This window comes from Accipiter gentilis, chromosome 5 (assembly GCF_929443795.1).
Source record: "Accipiter gentilis chromosome 5, bAccGen1.1, whole genome shotgun sequence".
Lineage (NCBI taxonomy): Eukaryota > Metazoa > Chordata > Aves > Accipitriformes > Accipitridae > Astur > Astur gentilis.
The window spans coordinates 41,874,714-41,889,189 of NC_064884.1; the positions used below are offsets into that span (position 1 = coordinate 41,874,714).

Here is a 14,476-nt window from a genome sequence, read left to right on the forward strand (position 1 = left end):
AAGGTGCCTGCTACCCTGCTGGGATGGTACCTGTGACCTTACTGGGGTAATGCCCATGACCCACTGGGATGGGTCCCACCATTCTGCTGATATGGGTCCCACCACCCTGCTGGGATGGTGCCCATGACCCACCAGGATGGGTCCCACCATTCTGCTGGGATGGTGGCCATGACCCACCGGGATGGGTCCCACCATTCTGCTGGGATGGTGGCCGTGACCCACCGGGATGGGTCCCACCATTCTGCTGATATGGGTCCCACCACCCTGCTGGGATAATGCCCATGACGCACTGGGATGGGTCCCACCACCCTGCTGGGATGGTGCCCATGACCCACCGGGATGGGTCCCACCATTCTGCTGGGATGGTGCCCCCAACCCCATCCACAAGGCACACTTGGGGGTACCTCTCGGCACGAGGGGTGCCCCATGCCCACACCCACGTGTCACCCGTGTCCCCGCAGAGGTGCTGCTGAAGGTGCAGGTGTACGAGAGCGGGACGCTGGCCCCGCTGGCCCAGGCCACCCTGGAGGTCTTCGGCAACCGCAGCTCGCTGGCGGCCGGCACCACCGACCACGAGGGCACCGGCATCCTGCCCGTCCCCTACCGCCTGGGCACCTGGGTCCTCGTCACCGCCACCCGCCGCGGCTACGTCACCGCCTCCGTCCCCTGGCGCGTCAACAAGCTGCCGCGTGAGTGACTGGGACCCCCAGCCCTTACGGGGGACCCCAACGCCTTACTGGGGGGACTTTGAATACTTATGAGGGAACCCCAAACCTTTAGTGGGGGCCCCCTGCTGCCTCGCTGGGTGGCTCATATGGAGGGTCCCCAGTCTCGTCCTGGGGAACCCCAACCCCTTACTGGGGGGCTCTGAGCCCTTATGGGGGACACCAACCCCTTACTGGGGAGCTCTGTGCCCTTATGGGGGGCCCTGAGTCTTCACTGTGGGAGTTGGTTCCTTACAAGCGACTCCAATCTCTTACAGGGGCCCTGGCCCCTTACTGGGGGAACTGGTCCCTTACTGGGGGCCTCAACCCCTTATGAGGGGGCCCAAGCCCTTAATGTAGTCCCTCATTCCTCCCTTACTGGGTGGGGGAGGCTCCAATCTCTTACTGGGAGCCTTTGGTCCCTTCCTGGGGACCCCCAGTCCCTTCCTGGGGCCCCAGTCACTTCCTGGGGACCTCCAGTCCCTTACAGGGACCCCAGTCCCTTCCTGGGGACCCCAAAGGGATTTTGGAGAGGAGAGTCCCTTACTGAGGGGTGTTTGGGGGGATCCCAGCCCCTTTGGGAGGGGACAGCCATGTCCTGGTGGCCCCAAAGTCCCCCTATCCTGGGGTGGGGGGGCCGGAGGGGCACCCTGGGCTGGGTGCCAGCCTTTGTCCCCAGGGCCAGCGCGGGGCAGGGGGGGGCAGCGCAGGGCGGCATCAATGGGGTCACCTTGCCGGGGGGGGGGTGGGATACATGGGAGCTGGGGGGGTGCGCAGGGATAGGGGGTGCACAAGGATGGGGGTGCAGCATTGGAGGTGCACAGGGATGGGTGCGTGGGGTTGGGGGCGCGCGCGGATGGGGTGCACAGGGATGGGGGTGCATGTGGTGGGTGAGGCTGGGGACACGGGTGTGTGCAAGGAGCGGGGAGCGCTGCGGATTTGGGGTGTGCAAGGATTGGGGTGTGCATGGGTGTGCCAGGACCGGGGGTGTGCAAGGGCATGGTGGCACACGGGGATTGGGAGGCTGGGGGTGGGGTGCAAGGATTGGGGTGTGTAAGGATTGGGGTGCTTGGGCTGTGTGAGGGCTGGGGTGTGCAAGGGTTGGGGACAGGCACGGACGTGCCAGGCCTGGACTGTGCGCAAGGATGGGGGTGTGCAGGGGGGGTGCCCCCACGCTGCCCGCTGCCTGCCACCGCCTGTCCCTCCCTGTCCCCGTCCCTGTCCCCATGTCCATCCCACCCCTTGATGCCCTATTCCCCCCCTCCCCACCCACTCTGTGGGGCCCATCACCCCCCTCTCCCCATCAGCACCCCCCCCTCCTCCTCCCCAGCCCCCCCAACTTGGGGGGCCGGGGGGGGGGATATTTTTGGGGTCCCCCCCATCACCCCCCCCCTTGCAGTCTACGCCTCCATCAGCCTCTACCTGCTCCCTGAGCGCCCCGCCACCCTCATCCTCTACGAGGACCTGGTCCAAATCCTCCTGGGATCCCCAGGTGAGCGATGGGAATGGAGAGCGGGGTGGCTGGCACCACCGTCACCCTTGGGTGCTGCCACCCACCTCGTCTCCCCCCCCGCCACTACCCAGGTGCCCGGGGGCAGCCGTGGGCGCAGTTTCCCCGGCGGGCAGCCCGCCTGCCCCGCAGCTCCACGTACAGCCAGCTCGCCGCGTCCCTCACCGCCGCCACCGGCCCCAGCCTGACCCGCGCCTTCCCCACCTTCCTCGGGGCCGAGCAGGACGGCAGCGGTACGGGGACAACACTGGCGGGACTTTTTGGGGGTACGCAGAAGACACCCCGTGAGGGATCCCGTCCGTATGTCACCGTCGCTTGTCCCTGCAGCCAATGCCACCTGGCTGGAGCTGGCGCCCGTGGCAGCTCTCAGCGTCCATCTCTTCACCGGGAACGGGACGGAGGTGCCGCTGGCCGGCCCCGTCCAGCTGTCCGTCCCTTTGGCCCCTGACGCCGGGCCCGTGGCGGCCACCAGCGTGCCAGCCTGGAGGTTTGACCCCAAGAGCGGTGAGCGCTGGTTGAGGGGGAGGGTGGCAGAGGGGTGGCACGGCTCCCGTGGGGCTTGGCGGCGGTGCCGGTGAATGAGTTCGGGGGGTCTCGGCCCGCTGCGGTGGTGGGGGGCGGGGAACGGACGTGTCTCCCTGCAGGGCTGTGGGTACGTAACGGGACGGGGCTGATCCGTAAGGAAGGCCGGCAGCTCTACTGGACCTTCGTCTCCTCCCAGTTGGGATACTGGGCAGCAGCTCTGCCCTCTCCCAGCACAGGTAGGGTGACACCCGTGGGTGCCCCCAGCCTGGGTCCCGCTGTCCCCATCGCCCTGGGGATGGGCTGTCCTGGGGGCGGGGGGTGGTGTGGTGGGGAGGACAGCCCATCCCGTGGGGTGCTGGTGGGTGCAGCCCCTGCAGTGCTTTTACGGGGGGGTGGGGGGGGGGGGGGTTGCCCATGTCCCGTCTGACCTCACCGTCCCCCAGGGCTGGTGGCGATGGCGGCAGGCGTGACGGACATCACCACCTACCACACCATCTTCCTGCTGACCATCCTGGGCGCGCTGGCCCTGCTCGTCCTCATCCTCCTCTGCCTCCTCATCTACTACTGCAGGTCAGCACCCCCTGCCCAGCACCCCCATGGCTTGCAGGGGGGGGGTTTGTCACACACCACAGCTGGGCAGGGGGGGGGGGGCAGGGGGCACCACCCTCCCAGCACCCCTGAGTACCCTATGGCTGGCTGGCGGGGGGGGGGGGAATCACCACTATTTGGGACCCCCAGGTGCCTTATAGCTGGCATGGGAGGGGGACATCACCCCAGGTGCCCTATAGCTGGCTGGAGCCCACTCCTCTAGCACCCTACAGCAGGTGAGGGAGGTGGGTGGGGGACCCCAGCACCCTCCCTATGCCCCCCCCCCCCCCCATGGGGTGACCCTATCACCATCTCCCCGCAGGCGGCGGTGCCTGAAGCCGCGGGCGCAGCACCGCAAGCTGCCGCTGCCGGGGCCGCTGGACGCCGCTCGGCGGGACCAGGCCACCTCGGTGTCCCAACTGGACCTCCTCTGCGGTGGCAGCCACCTGGAGACGGCGTCCTCGGGGGGGGACACCGACCTCCCCACCCCTGGTTTACCCCCCCCCTACCCGCGACCTCCCCACCGCCCGGCCGGACTTCTTCCAACCGCCGGCCCCCCCCCCAACTCCGCACCGGCCCCCGGACCCCCGCCGGCACCCTGGCACCCCGCCGTCGCCAGCCCCCCGCCCCGGAGGACTATGGGCGTCCCGGCGAAGCCTTCGGCCTCAGGGCCGCCCGCTCGGTCGACGGGCTGCAACCGCCGGATGAGCATCCCCGGGGGACCCCCGCTTTCCCCCCCCGGCCCCCCTCGCCCCCGGTGTTTTCCCGTTACGGGGGGCAGCCAACCGAGCACCCGCTGCCCGAGCCCCCCCCTCGCCCACCCTCGCTGGCTCCCCCGGGTCCCCTCCTCCTCTGCGGCCCCCTGGACCGGGGCGGGGGGCCCGAGGATGTCTACCGGGGGGTGATGCCCACCCTCCTCATCCCCGCCCGCTACATGCGCCTGGCCCCCGGCGAACCGGAGGGTCCCCCCGAAAGCGATGGGGGACCCGGTTCGACGGTGGCGACGGCCGCCCCGCCGCCCCCCCCCGTCCGCTGGGCAACCCTTTGAGGAAGGGGAAAATTGGGGGGGGGCTCGTGCCCCTCAACCGGTGAGCGGCTCGGTGGCCATCCCGGTGCTGCTGGACGGGTCGGCGGTGGCCCAGCTCAACGGGGAGCTGCAGGCGCTGGCGGGGCAGCAGTTATTAGAATTGGGGGGGCCCCCCCCTCCAAGAGCTTGGTTCGTTTCCTTGGACGGCCGTTCCTCCCAGGTCAGGCATTCCTACATCGATCTGCAGGGCGGCGAAAGGGGGTCCGGCCCTGCGCCCCCCCCCCGCCTCCCCCGGGGAGTCGGAGGTGGGGGGGAGGACGGAGGGACCCGACCCCCCCTGCCCGTCGCCTCCCCCGAGGACAGCTCGCTGGCCCCCTTGCTGGAAGCGGGGAGCGGGGGGCGACGAGGGGGGGGCAGCGGGCGCAGCAGTGCCAGCGAAGCCCCCCGTGACTCCCTGACCAGCCCTGAGGAGGAAGCGTTGGCAGAGGCGGGCGACGGGGGGGACGAGGGGGGCGACCGTAAAAGCCCCTGGCAGAAGCGGGAGGAGCGGCCGCTGATGGTCTTCAATGTCAAGTGAGTGGTGGCATGGCCGGCGTGCAAGGCGGGGGGGGTTCTCTGGCCTTGTCTGGGGGGGTGGCGGGATGGTGGGTACGCTGCTACTGTCATCACCCTAGCCCACCCTCGTCCTCGCCTCCCGCCAGCCTGTCCCATCCCACCACCATCTCATCCCACCGCTGTCACCCAGCACCCTGCCACCATCCTGTCTTGTCCCTGTCCTACCCCCCCCCCCCCCCCATCTCATCCCCCCACTGTCCTCCAGTCCTGCCGCTGTCCCCTTCCACCACCAGCCCTGTCCCACCAGTCATCCCAACCTGCCCCATCGCTTGTCCCCAGCCCCTGCCACGGGAGGGGACAGAGGGACAAGCCTCAGGTCCCCTGTGTGCTTGCCCCCCCCCTGCCCCGGGTATCATGTCCCCCCCCCCATGGCACCGGGGTCTGCCACATGGGGTCCTGTGCCCACCATGATACTGCCCTTCATCTCCCTGTCTTTTGGGGAGCAGGTGGGGTGGGACAAGAACTATATGTCCCCCCCGTGGCCTGAAGCATGTCCCCACTTGTGTCCCTGCAGGGCGGGGGGGGCTGGCACTGCCCCCCGGGCCAGCGGTGCCTCCAAGCTACCATAGGAGCTGGGGGGGGGGGGGGGCCCGGTCCCTCCCCAACCTCGACCCCCCAGCCCCATGGCTTTGGATTTTAATCATGTTTCTAAACGTTTTCTATGAGGCGAGGATGAAGAGGGGCCAGTGGGGACTGGGCTGGCGGTGGGGGGGGACATGGGGACCCCCCCCCCAGGCACCGCCTGCACCCGGCCGGGCTGGGCAGGGAGCTGCTGCCTGCACCTGCCTGCACATCCCTGCCTGTTCGTTAGATGGCATTAATATATTAAAAAAAAAAAACCCAAAACAACTCCCTGCCTCTGCTTCCTGCCTCAGTTTCCCCCCTGCCCTGAGGAGCCAGGGAATGGGGTTTGTCCTAAAAACCTTTTATTGGAGTGATGACATCCTTAGAAGGTCCCCAGGGACATCAGAGCAGCACCCTGCGGGGGGGTGGGGGAAGGTCCCAGCGCTGGGGGCTGCACCCCCAACCCCCCCCAGTGCAGCGGGACCCCCCAGGACAGCAGTGACGGCCATCGGAGCAGCAGGAGCCCTGCAAAGAGATACGGGATGAAGGGGAGAGGGATTGGGGGGGTGGGGAAATTATGCCACCCAGACCCCCACCCTGCTGCCCCCCCCCCCCCCCCCCCCCCCCCCACTAACCTGGCTGAAGGGGCAGCACCCCCAGGAGCCCCCCCGGCTCCGGCAGCACTGCTGCCCGCTGCGGCAGGAGCGGGCAGCATCGCAGGGCACCGGGGCACCGGGCTCGGTGCCGGCGGCTCGCAGCAGGGCTGGTGGGAGGACGGGTGCCCGGCGGGGGGGTGCGGGTACCCGGAGCGGGGACGTGGGTGCTTGTAGCAGCGGGGTGGGTGCCAGCAGCTTCTCGCAGCTCTGGGTCGCCACGTTGCAAGTGTAACCTCGGGGACAGCAGTGCTGGTGGTCCCCGCAGCAGACAGCCTGGGGGGGGGGACAGGAGGGGGGGAGAGGCTGGGCTCAACGGGGCACCCAGGTGGCCGCGGCACCCAAGCATGCAGGTATTTGGGGGTCCTAGGGTTCTGGGTACCATCCTGAACCCCCCAACGTCATGTGTCCCCTGTCCCCCCAGCCCTGCTCATGCCCAGCAGCAGCCCCAGGGCCAGCTGGACCCTGACCCCAAGGTGCCCACAGAGCCCCCATGGAGGGGGGGGTATGTGTGTGTGTGTGCAGTGATGGAGATGGGAGTGTCCACATCCCTGTCCCCACCCCAGCCCTGCCTGTCCCCAAAGGGCCACATCCCAAGTCCCACTCTGCCCCAATCCCCCCCATTCTATCCCCAAAACCTGGTGCCATGATACAGCCCTCGCCCTGCCATTTCCCGCCCCCCCCCCAAACCTGCTCCAGCGGGCAGCACCCCCAGGTGCCCAAACTCAGCCGGCAGCACGTGTTCCCGTCAGGGCAGCTCGTCTCCTCGTCACACCGCACGTCCTTCTCTCGGGTCAGCGCCGGGGTCTTCTGCACCCAGGGCAAGCGGCCCCCCCCCTCCTGCAGGCAGCTGCCCCCTGCTGGGTCGCAGGTGTAGCCCTGGGGGCAGCAGTGCACGTGGTCGGGGCAGCAGATGGCCTGGGGGGGGGCAAGAAGGGATTCTGAGCCCAGCCTGACTCCCCCAGGGACCCCCAGCTCCATGCCTAGGGACCCCCAGCTCCATGCCTAGGGACCCCCAGCTCCATGCTTGGGGACCCCCAGGGAAGAAACCGTGCCCCCTCCCTACCTGTTCCTGCCCGCCCTTGTGCCCTGTCCCCACCCTGGCTCCATCCCCACTTTTGGGGGAATATGGGGACCCCCTCATCACTTCTGACTCCCCTCAGTGGGACACACAAAGGTCCCAAGCACCTTGGGAGCCTTGTTTCCCTTCATCACCTCCCACCACTGAAGCCCCAAACTGGTTCCAGTTAGCAAAGGGGGTCTGACTGGGGACCCAGCAAATGGGCCTGGTGTCACCCCCATCCCCATGGGACATTGTGGGGGGGTGGGAGCCCTCCCTGTCCCTCATGGGGGACAGGGCACATCTGCTTTCACCCCACCGAGGGGACAGGGCACATCTGCCTGTCCCAGGGGGCACAGGGGACCCCCGCTCTTGTCCCTCCTGGGGACAGACCCCCCTGTCCCCCCATACCTCCTCCAGCGGGCAGCACCCCCAGGCCCCCGAGCTGAGCCGGCAGCACGTGTTCCCATCGGGGCAGCTCGTCTCCTCGTCACACCGCACGTCCTTCTCTTGGGCCAGTGCTGGGGTCTTCTGCACCCAGGGCAAGGGGGCCCCCCCCTCCTGCAGGCACCTGCCCCCTACTGGGTCGCAGGTGTAGCCCTGGGGGCAGCAGTGCACGTGGTCGGAGCAGCAGACGGCCTGGGGAGGGCAAGAAGGGGGGGTCTGAACCCAGCCTGACCCCCCAGGGACCCCCAGCTCCATGCCTGGGGACCCCCAGGGGAGAAACTGTGCCCCCTCCCTACCTGTTCCCGGCCTCCCTTGTCCCCCACGTCCCAACCTGGCTCCCTCCCTCCTTGGAGGGTGTTTTATGGGGACCCCCCCCCTCATTCTCCCCCCAGCAGGACAAGGCGAGGTCCCCAAGCATCCCAGTGGCCTCGTGCCCCTTCATCACCTCCCACCACTGGAGCCCCAAACTGGTCCCAGTTAGCAGAGGGGGTCTGACTGGGCAGCCAGCAAAGGGACCTGGTGTCACCCCCATCTCCATGGGACATTGTGGGGTTTGGAGCCCCGGGCTGGCCACAATCCTTCATGGGGGAGAGGGGACATTGGCCATCACCGCACCCAGTGCACAGGGGACATCTGACCCTGTCCCTCCTGGGGGACAGGGGGCATCAGCCATTGTCCTCCCCAAGGCACAGGGGACATCTGCTCCATACCGCAGGTCAAGGGTGGGTCTCTCTTAGGGGACAGGAGGTGGCAGTGACCTGTTAAACATCTCCACATCCCCAGGATCGCTGCTTCAGCTGCTCAGGGTCCCTCGATCCACATTCCCCCTCCAAGGACAACTTGGGAGCCCTCCCGCTCCCCTGAGTGCCTGTCCCACCACCCAGCTGAGGACCCCAGCATGACCTCGTCCCCATATGGGGACCCCCGTCCCCGTGGGCAGGGTCCCCCCAAACCTGCTCCAGCGGGCAGCACCCCCAGGTGCCCGAACTCAGCCGGCAGCACGTGTTCCCATCGGGGCAGCTCGTCTCCTCGTCACACTGCACGTCCTTCTCTCGGGTCAGCGCTGGGGTCTTCTGCACCCAGGGCAAGCGGCCCCCCCCCTCCTGCAGGCAGCTGCCCCCTGCTGGGTCGCAGGTGTAGCCCTGGGGGCAGCAGTGCACGTGGTCGGGGCAGCAGACGGCCTGGGGGGGCAAAAAGGGGGGTCTAAGCCCAGCCTGACCACCCCCCAGGGACCCCCAGCTCCATGCCTGGGGACCCCCAGGGGACAAACCGTGCCCGCTCCCTACCTGTTCCTGTCCTCCCTTGTCCTCTCTCCCCCCTCCCTCATCCCAGCCTGGCTCCATCCCCACTTTTGGGGGAATATGGGGACCCCCTCATCACTCTTGTCCCCCCCTCAGTGGGACACACAAAGGTCCCAAGCACCCTGAGGGGCTTGTTTCCCTTCACCTCCCACCACTGGAGCCCCAAACTGGTGCCAGTTAGCAGAGGAGGTCTGACTGGGGAGCCAGCAAAAGGGCCTGATGTCACCCCCACCTCCATGGGACATGGCGGGGGGCAGGGGGGGGAGCCCTGCACCTAGCCTTGTCCCTCCTGGAGAACAGGGGACATTGGCCCTCGTCCTTCTAGGAGCAAGAGAACATCTAGCATTGGTTCTCCTGGGAGACAGGAGACATCAGCCTTTGTCCCACCCAGGGTACAGGGGACACTTGCCCCGTACCACAGGTCTGTCCTGGGGAACAGGAGGTGGCAGTGCCCTGTTGAACATCCCTGTGTCCCCAGGCCCTGTGCTCCAGCTGCTTGGGGCCCCTTGAGCCATGCCCCCCCCTCAAGGACATACCAGGACCCCCTGGGATCTCAGCCCAGTCCAGGGCACCCTGCTCCCCTGGGTGCACCACCCCAACTCCCACCCAGCTGGGGACCCCAGCATGACCTTGTCCCCATATGGGGACCCCTGTCCCCATGGGCAGGGTCCCCCCAAACCTGCTCCAGCGGGCAGCACCCCCAGGTGCCCAAACTCAGCCGGCAGCACGTGTTCCCGTCGGGGCAGCTCGTCTCCTCGTCACACTGCACGTCCTTCTCTCGGGTCAGCGCCGGGGTCTTCTGCACCCAGGGCAAGCGGCCCCCCCCCCTCCTGCAGGCAGCTGCCCCCTGCTGGGTCGCAGGTGTAGCCCTGGGGGCAGCAGTGCACGTGGTCGGGGCAGCAGATGGCCTGGGGGGGGGCAAGAAGGGATTCTGAGCCCAGCCTGACTCCCCCAGGGACCCCCAGCTCCATGCTTGGGGACCCCCAGGGGAGAAACCGTGCCCCCTCCCTACCTGTTCCTGCCCGCCCTTGTGCCCTGTCCCTACCCTGGCTCCATCCCCACTTTTGGGGGAATATGGGGACCCCCTCATCACTTCTGTGCCCCCTCGGTAGGACACACAAGGGTCCCAAGCACCTCGAGAGCCTTGTTTCCCTTCATCACCTCCAACCACTGAAGCCCCAAACTGGTCCCAGTTAGCAAAGGGGGTCTGACTGGGGACCCAGCAAATGGGCCTGGTGTCACCCCCATCCCCACGGGACATTGTGGGGGGGTGGGAGCCCTCCCTGTCCCTCATGGGGGACAGGGCACATCTGCTTTCACCCCACCGAGGGGACAGGGCACATCTGCCTGTCCCAGGGGGCACAGGGGACCCCCGCTCTTGTCCCTCCTGGGGACAGACCCCCCTGTCCCCCCATACCTCCTCCAGCGGGCAGCACCCCCAGGCCCCCGAGCTGAGCCGGCAGCACGTGTTCCCATCGGGGCAGCTCGTCTCCTCGTCACACTTCACATCACGAGCTGGGGACAAGGGGACAGTCAGAGCCGGTGTCCCCTCCCTGGGTGAGGACAGGGGTGGCTACCCCCCGGGGCGGTCCTCACCTTTGGGCAGGGATGCCAGGGACCGCTCTGACGTGCAGGTGGAGCGCTCCAGGTCGCAGACAGTGCCTTGCGGGCAGCAGTGCTGCCCATCACTGCAGCACACCGCCTGCCCAGGGGAGAGCCCACCATTGATGTCTGCCAGACCCCTGCCCACCTTGCCCACCCAGGGGGTCCCAGCGGTGACACGGATAGGGTGGGCTGCCGGTGTTGGGGGCGATTGGGACAGGGTGCCTGGGACAGGGTGCTCAGCATGGGGTGCCTGCTGTGGGGTGCTCAGTATGGGCTGCAGGTACGGGGCACCTGACATGGGGTGTCCTGTACTGGGTGCCCGGCATGTGGTGCTCAGCGCAGGGTGCCCAACATGGGATGCTCAGGATAGGGTGCCTGGCGTGGGGTGCTCAGTACGGGCTGCCAGTACAGGGCAGCTGCCGTGGGGTGGCTGGTATGGGGTAGCTGGCATGTGGTGCTTGGGACACAGCGCCTGATACCGGGTGCCGGGCATGGGGTGCTCAGTGCCGGGTGCCCGGCATGGAGTACTTGGTATGGGGTGCCTGGTGGGGGTTGGTGGGCACGGGGTGTCTGGCATAGGACTTTTGGGACAGGCTGTCTAGCATGGGGTGCCCAGCATTGGGTGGCTGGTGTAGGGTGCTTGGTACAGGGTGCCTGGTGGACGGTGCCCAGCATGGGGTGCCCGGTGTGGGGCCAGCACTCACGTTTTGCAGGGGACAGCAGCCATACTGCGCCGAGGGCAGCTGGCAGCAGGTAGCACCGTCGGGACATGCCGAGCGGCCGTCAGGGCACAGCACCTCGTGCAACGCGACTGCAGAGGACACACACAAATGGTGACACTGTGTCCCCTCCCCACTTCTGTATCCCCTCCATGGGGACAGCAAGGGCACCCTACCACCCCGAGGGGGACACCCCTTACCTGGTGCCGGAGGCTGACGCTTCCAGGCAGGGAAGGCGGTGCCCAGGGGGATGTCACCGTCACCAGTGGGTGACAGGCAGCGCCCGTGGGCCAGGTCGCAGATGGTGGTGTGGGGACAGCAGTGCACCTTGTCGGCACAGCATGAGGCCTGCAGGCACCGGACCCACTCGTCACAGCTGTGGCTTCATGATGTCCCCCCCAAATGTCCCCGTATCATCCTCCCCTCCCCCCCCGTACCTGGGGCATGGGGCAGCACCCCCAGGTGCCATTCGTTGTCATGCAGCAGGTGGCATCATCGGGACACTCGGACTGTCCGTCGGGACAAGGGACAGCACGAGGGGCTGTGGAGAGTGGGAATGGGGTGAGGGACCTCCATATCCCCTGTCTTCCCCCCACCAGGCCCACCCACGTGCGGCCCCCCCCATACCTAGGGACGTGATGCAGGAGTTGCCGTCAGCACTGCAGCGGGACCCTCGGGGACAGCAGTGGCGGCCACCGGCACAGGGGACTCCCTGGGGAGAGAGAAGGGGGGGTGGGAGAGCTGCAGGGGGGGGAAAAGCCCCCCCCCCCCCCCCCAAATGGCAGAGAGAGGGGGGGGGAAACTGAGGCACACTAGGTAGGCTCACCTCTGGCAGCGGGCAGCTGGTGCCAGTGGGGCAGGGTGAGCCGTCCTGGCACACTGCCGCGCTGCTGGCAGGCAGGACCTGGGGGGGGGGGGAAACCATGGAAGGGGTTACCGACCGTTGCGGGCACCCCCCCTCCGTACCCTCCCCAACCCTGGGCACTCACCGGGGTGGCGGGGCACGGCTGCCCATCGCGACATCGCAGCCTGGCGCAGGCTCCGGCCAGGGCCAGCCACAGCAGCAGGAGGGTCCTCATGGCACTGGGGGCACCTGCAGGCAGCAGATTCCCCCCCCCCCCACCCGGCACCGCCGTGCCTCAGTTTCCCCACTCACCGGGGGTGGTGGTTGGGGGGGGGCAGGTCTCTGCCCCAGCACCACCACCCCCCCCCCCCCCCAGCTCTCGCTTCCCCTTTCGGCCGTCTGTTGGGAAATCCGCCCCCCCCTCCGCCGGGTGACTGGGGGGGGGGGGGGCATCTCAGGGTGCCGGGGGGGGCACCCACGCGTGGCAGGAGGGGCCGCTGTGGTGTCTGGCACCCCAACCGCTGCCCGCAGCACCCCGATAACATCTCCCCGCGGCGTAGGAAGCCAGCACCGCTGGCGTGGGGGGGGGGTGGTGTGGTTGTGGGGTGTGAGAGCACCCCCCAAGCAGCACCCATGGGTGCTAAGGGCTGCCCTGCAACCCCTGCACAGTCCCCCCCTCACCTAGGACGCCCTCCCCGCCACCCGCCACCCACTTCCACAATCACTTTCACTTCCCTTTCCCCACGCGGTGTGACACCCCTCCCCCCCCCCCCCCCCCCCGCACCTGTGGGTGCCTCACAGCCCCCCCCAGGCTGCCGGGACACGCCGGGGCGGGGAAGGGGGGGGAAATCACCGCCCCCGGGGGACCCGAGGGGGGACCCCACGCTGGAGGCAAGGGGGGCGGGGGGGGACACGACACCCCTCGGTGTCACCGCACTGTCCTCCCCCACCCCAAAGCAGGGCTGGGCCCTCCCCATGGGTTCTGCAGGGACACCCATTGTCCTGACCCAGTGCTCCCAGTACCTCCCAGTGCCCCCAGACCCCCCCCCCCCCCCCCCATGACTACCAGTGCCTCCCAGTGCCCACCAGTGCCTCCCATTGCCCGCAGGGCACCCTGTGACTCCCAGTGCCCGCCGAGCACCCGGCTCCCCCCAAGCCCCGGCTCCCTCCGACCCGGTGCGGCCCCCCCCGACCCGACCCGTACCCGCTCCCATTCCCGGTGCCGGTCCCAGCCCCGCCGCCAGGGTCGCGGTGCCGGCCAGCCGCAAGCCCCACCCCCCTACCCCCCCCATTGGCCCACTTCCCCGCCCGCCCCGCTGCCATTGGCCAACTCGGGGAAAGGGGGCTGGGAGCACCGCCTCCTCACCCTTACCCCCTTACCCCACCCTCCCCGTCACGTGATGCGGGGCCACATGACCGCGCCCCCCCTTCCCCACGGGGAACGGAGTGCGATGAGTTGGCCAGGCCTCAGCCCGGGGGGGCGGGGCGGGGGTTGTCGCCCCACGGTCCTGCCCCCCCACCCCCAAAGCGGCCCCGCCGTGGGCACGGGGCGTTGCACCGCGCTGGTGCTGAGCCCTGCGGACCCCTTGGGGCCTTGCTTCTGGGGTGGGCAGCACCCCCAAGCCCCCTCCCAAACCACCCGAACTCCCAATCCCCTCCAAACTTCCCCATCCCCCCCCAATGCTCCCAACCTTACCCCCGCCAAACCTCCCCAAATCTCCCACAATGCCCTACCAAACCTCCAAGTCCCCCCCAACCTCCCTAACCCCCCCCCAGCCCCTCCTAACCCCCTCAAACGTCCCCCAAATCTCCCACGACCCCCTACCAAACCCCCAAGTCCCCCCCCCAACCTCCCTAATCTCCCCCCCAGCCCCTCCTAACCCCCTCAAACGTCCCCCAAATCTCCCACGACCCCCTACCAAACCTCCAAGTCCCCCCCAACCTCCCTAATCTCCCCCCCAGCCCCTCCTAACCCCCTCAAACATCCCCCAAATCTCCCACGACCCCCTACCAAACCTCCAAGTCCCCCCCAACCTCCCTAAACTCCCCCCCAGCCCCTCCTAAGCCCCTCAAATGTCCCCCAAATCCCCCCAACCTCCCCCAAATCTCCCGACACCCCTGCCAAACCCCCATGACCCCCCCAATCCCCTCCAACCCCCCTAAACACCCCTTCAACTGCCCCAAACCCTCCCTAAACGCCCAACCTTCCCCCCCCCGAAGCCCCTCAAACCCCCTCATCCTCCCTCAACGCCCCCTCCCCCCCGCCCTGAGCCATAAACCACAGAGCCAGGTCAGACCCAGAGACCCCCATGAT

The 14,476-nt window shown here is 68.3% G+C and overlaps 2 protein-coding genes across 2 annotated transcripts; one reads left to right on the forward strand and one right to left on the reverse strand.

Annotated features, from left to right (window-relative positions):
• The first annotated feature begins 226 nt into the window (after window positions 1-226).
• FAM171A2 (family with sequence similarity 171 member A2) lies at window positions 227-5,810 on the forward strand. Its single transcript, XM_049800141.1, is given in 11 exon segments — window positions 227-689; window positions 2,104-2,196; window positions 2,289-2,447; window positions 2,542-2,718; window positions 2,859-2,975; window positions 3,183-3,309; window positions 3,650-3,824; window positions 3,826-3,891; window positions 3,893-4,345; window positions 4,347-4,927; window positions 5,484-5,810. Coding segments are annotated over 11 exon segments (2,466 nt in total). The 3' UTR covers window positions 5,539-5,810.
• Window positions 5,811-5,827: 17 nt separating this feature from the next.
• Window positions 5,828-13,440, reverse strand: GRN (granulin precursor). Its single transcript, XM_049800142.1, is given in 16 exon segments — window positions 5,828-6,058; window positions 6,169-6,462; window positions 6,877-7,104; window positions 7,658-7,885; window positions 8,647-8,874; window positions 9,674-9,820; window positions 9,822-9,902; window positions 10,412-10,509; window positions 10,591-10,696; window positions 11,304-11,410; window positions 11,519-11,666; window positions 11,756-11,859; window positions 11,946-12,030; window positions 12,145-12,222; window positions 12,308-12,411; window positions 13,367-13,440. Coding segments are annotated over 16 exon segments (2,169 nt in total). The 5' UTR covers window positions 13,377-13,440; the 3' UTR covers window positions 5,828-5,935.
• Window positions 13,441-14,476: the final 1,036 nt, after the last annotated feature.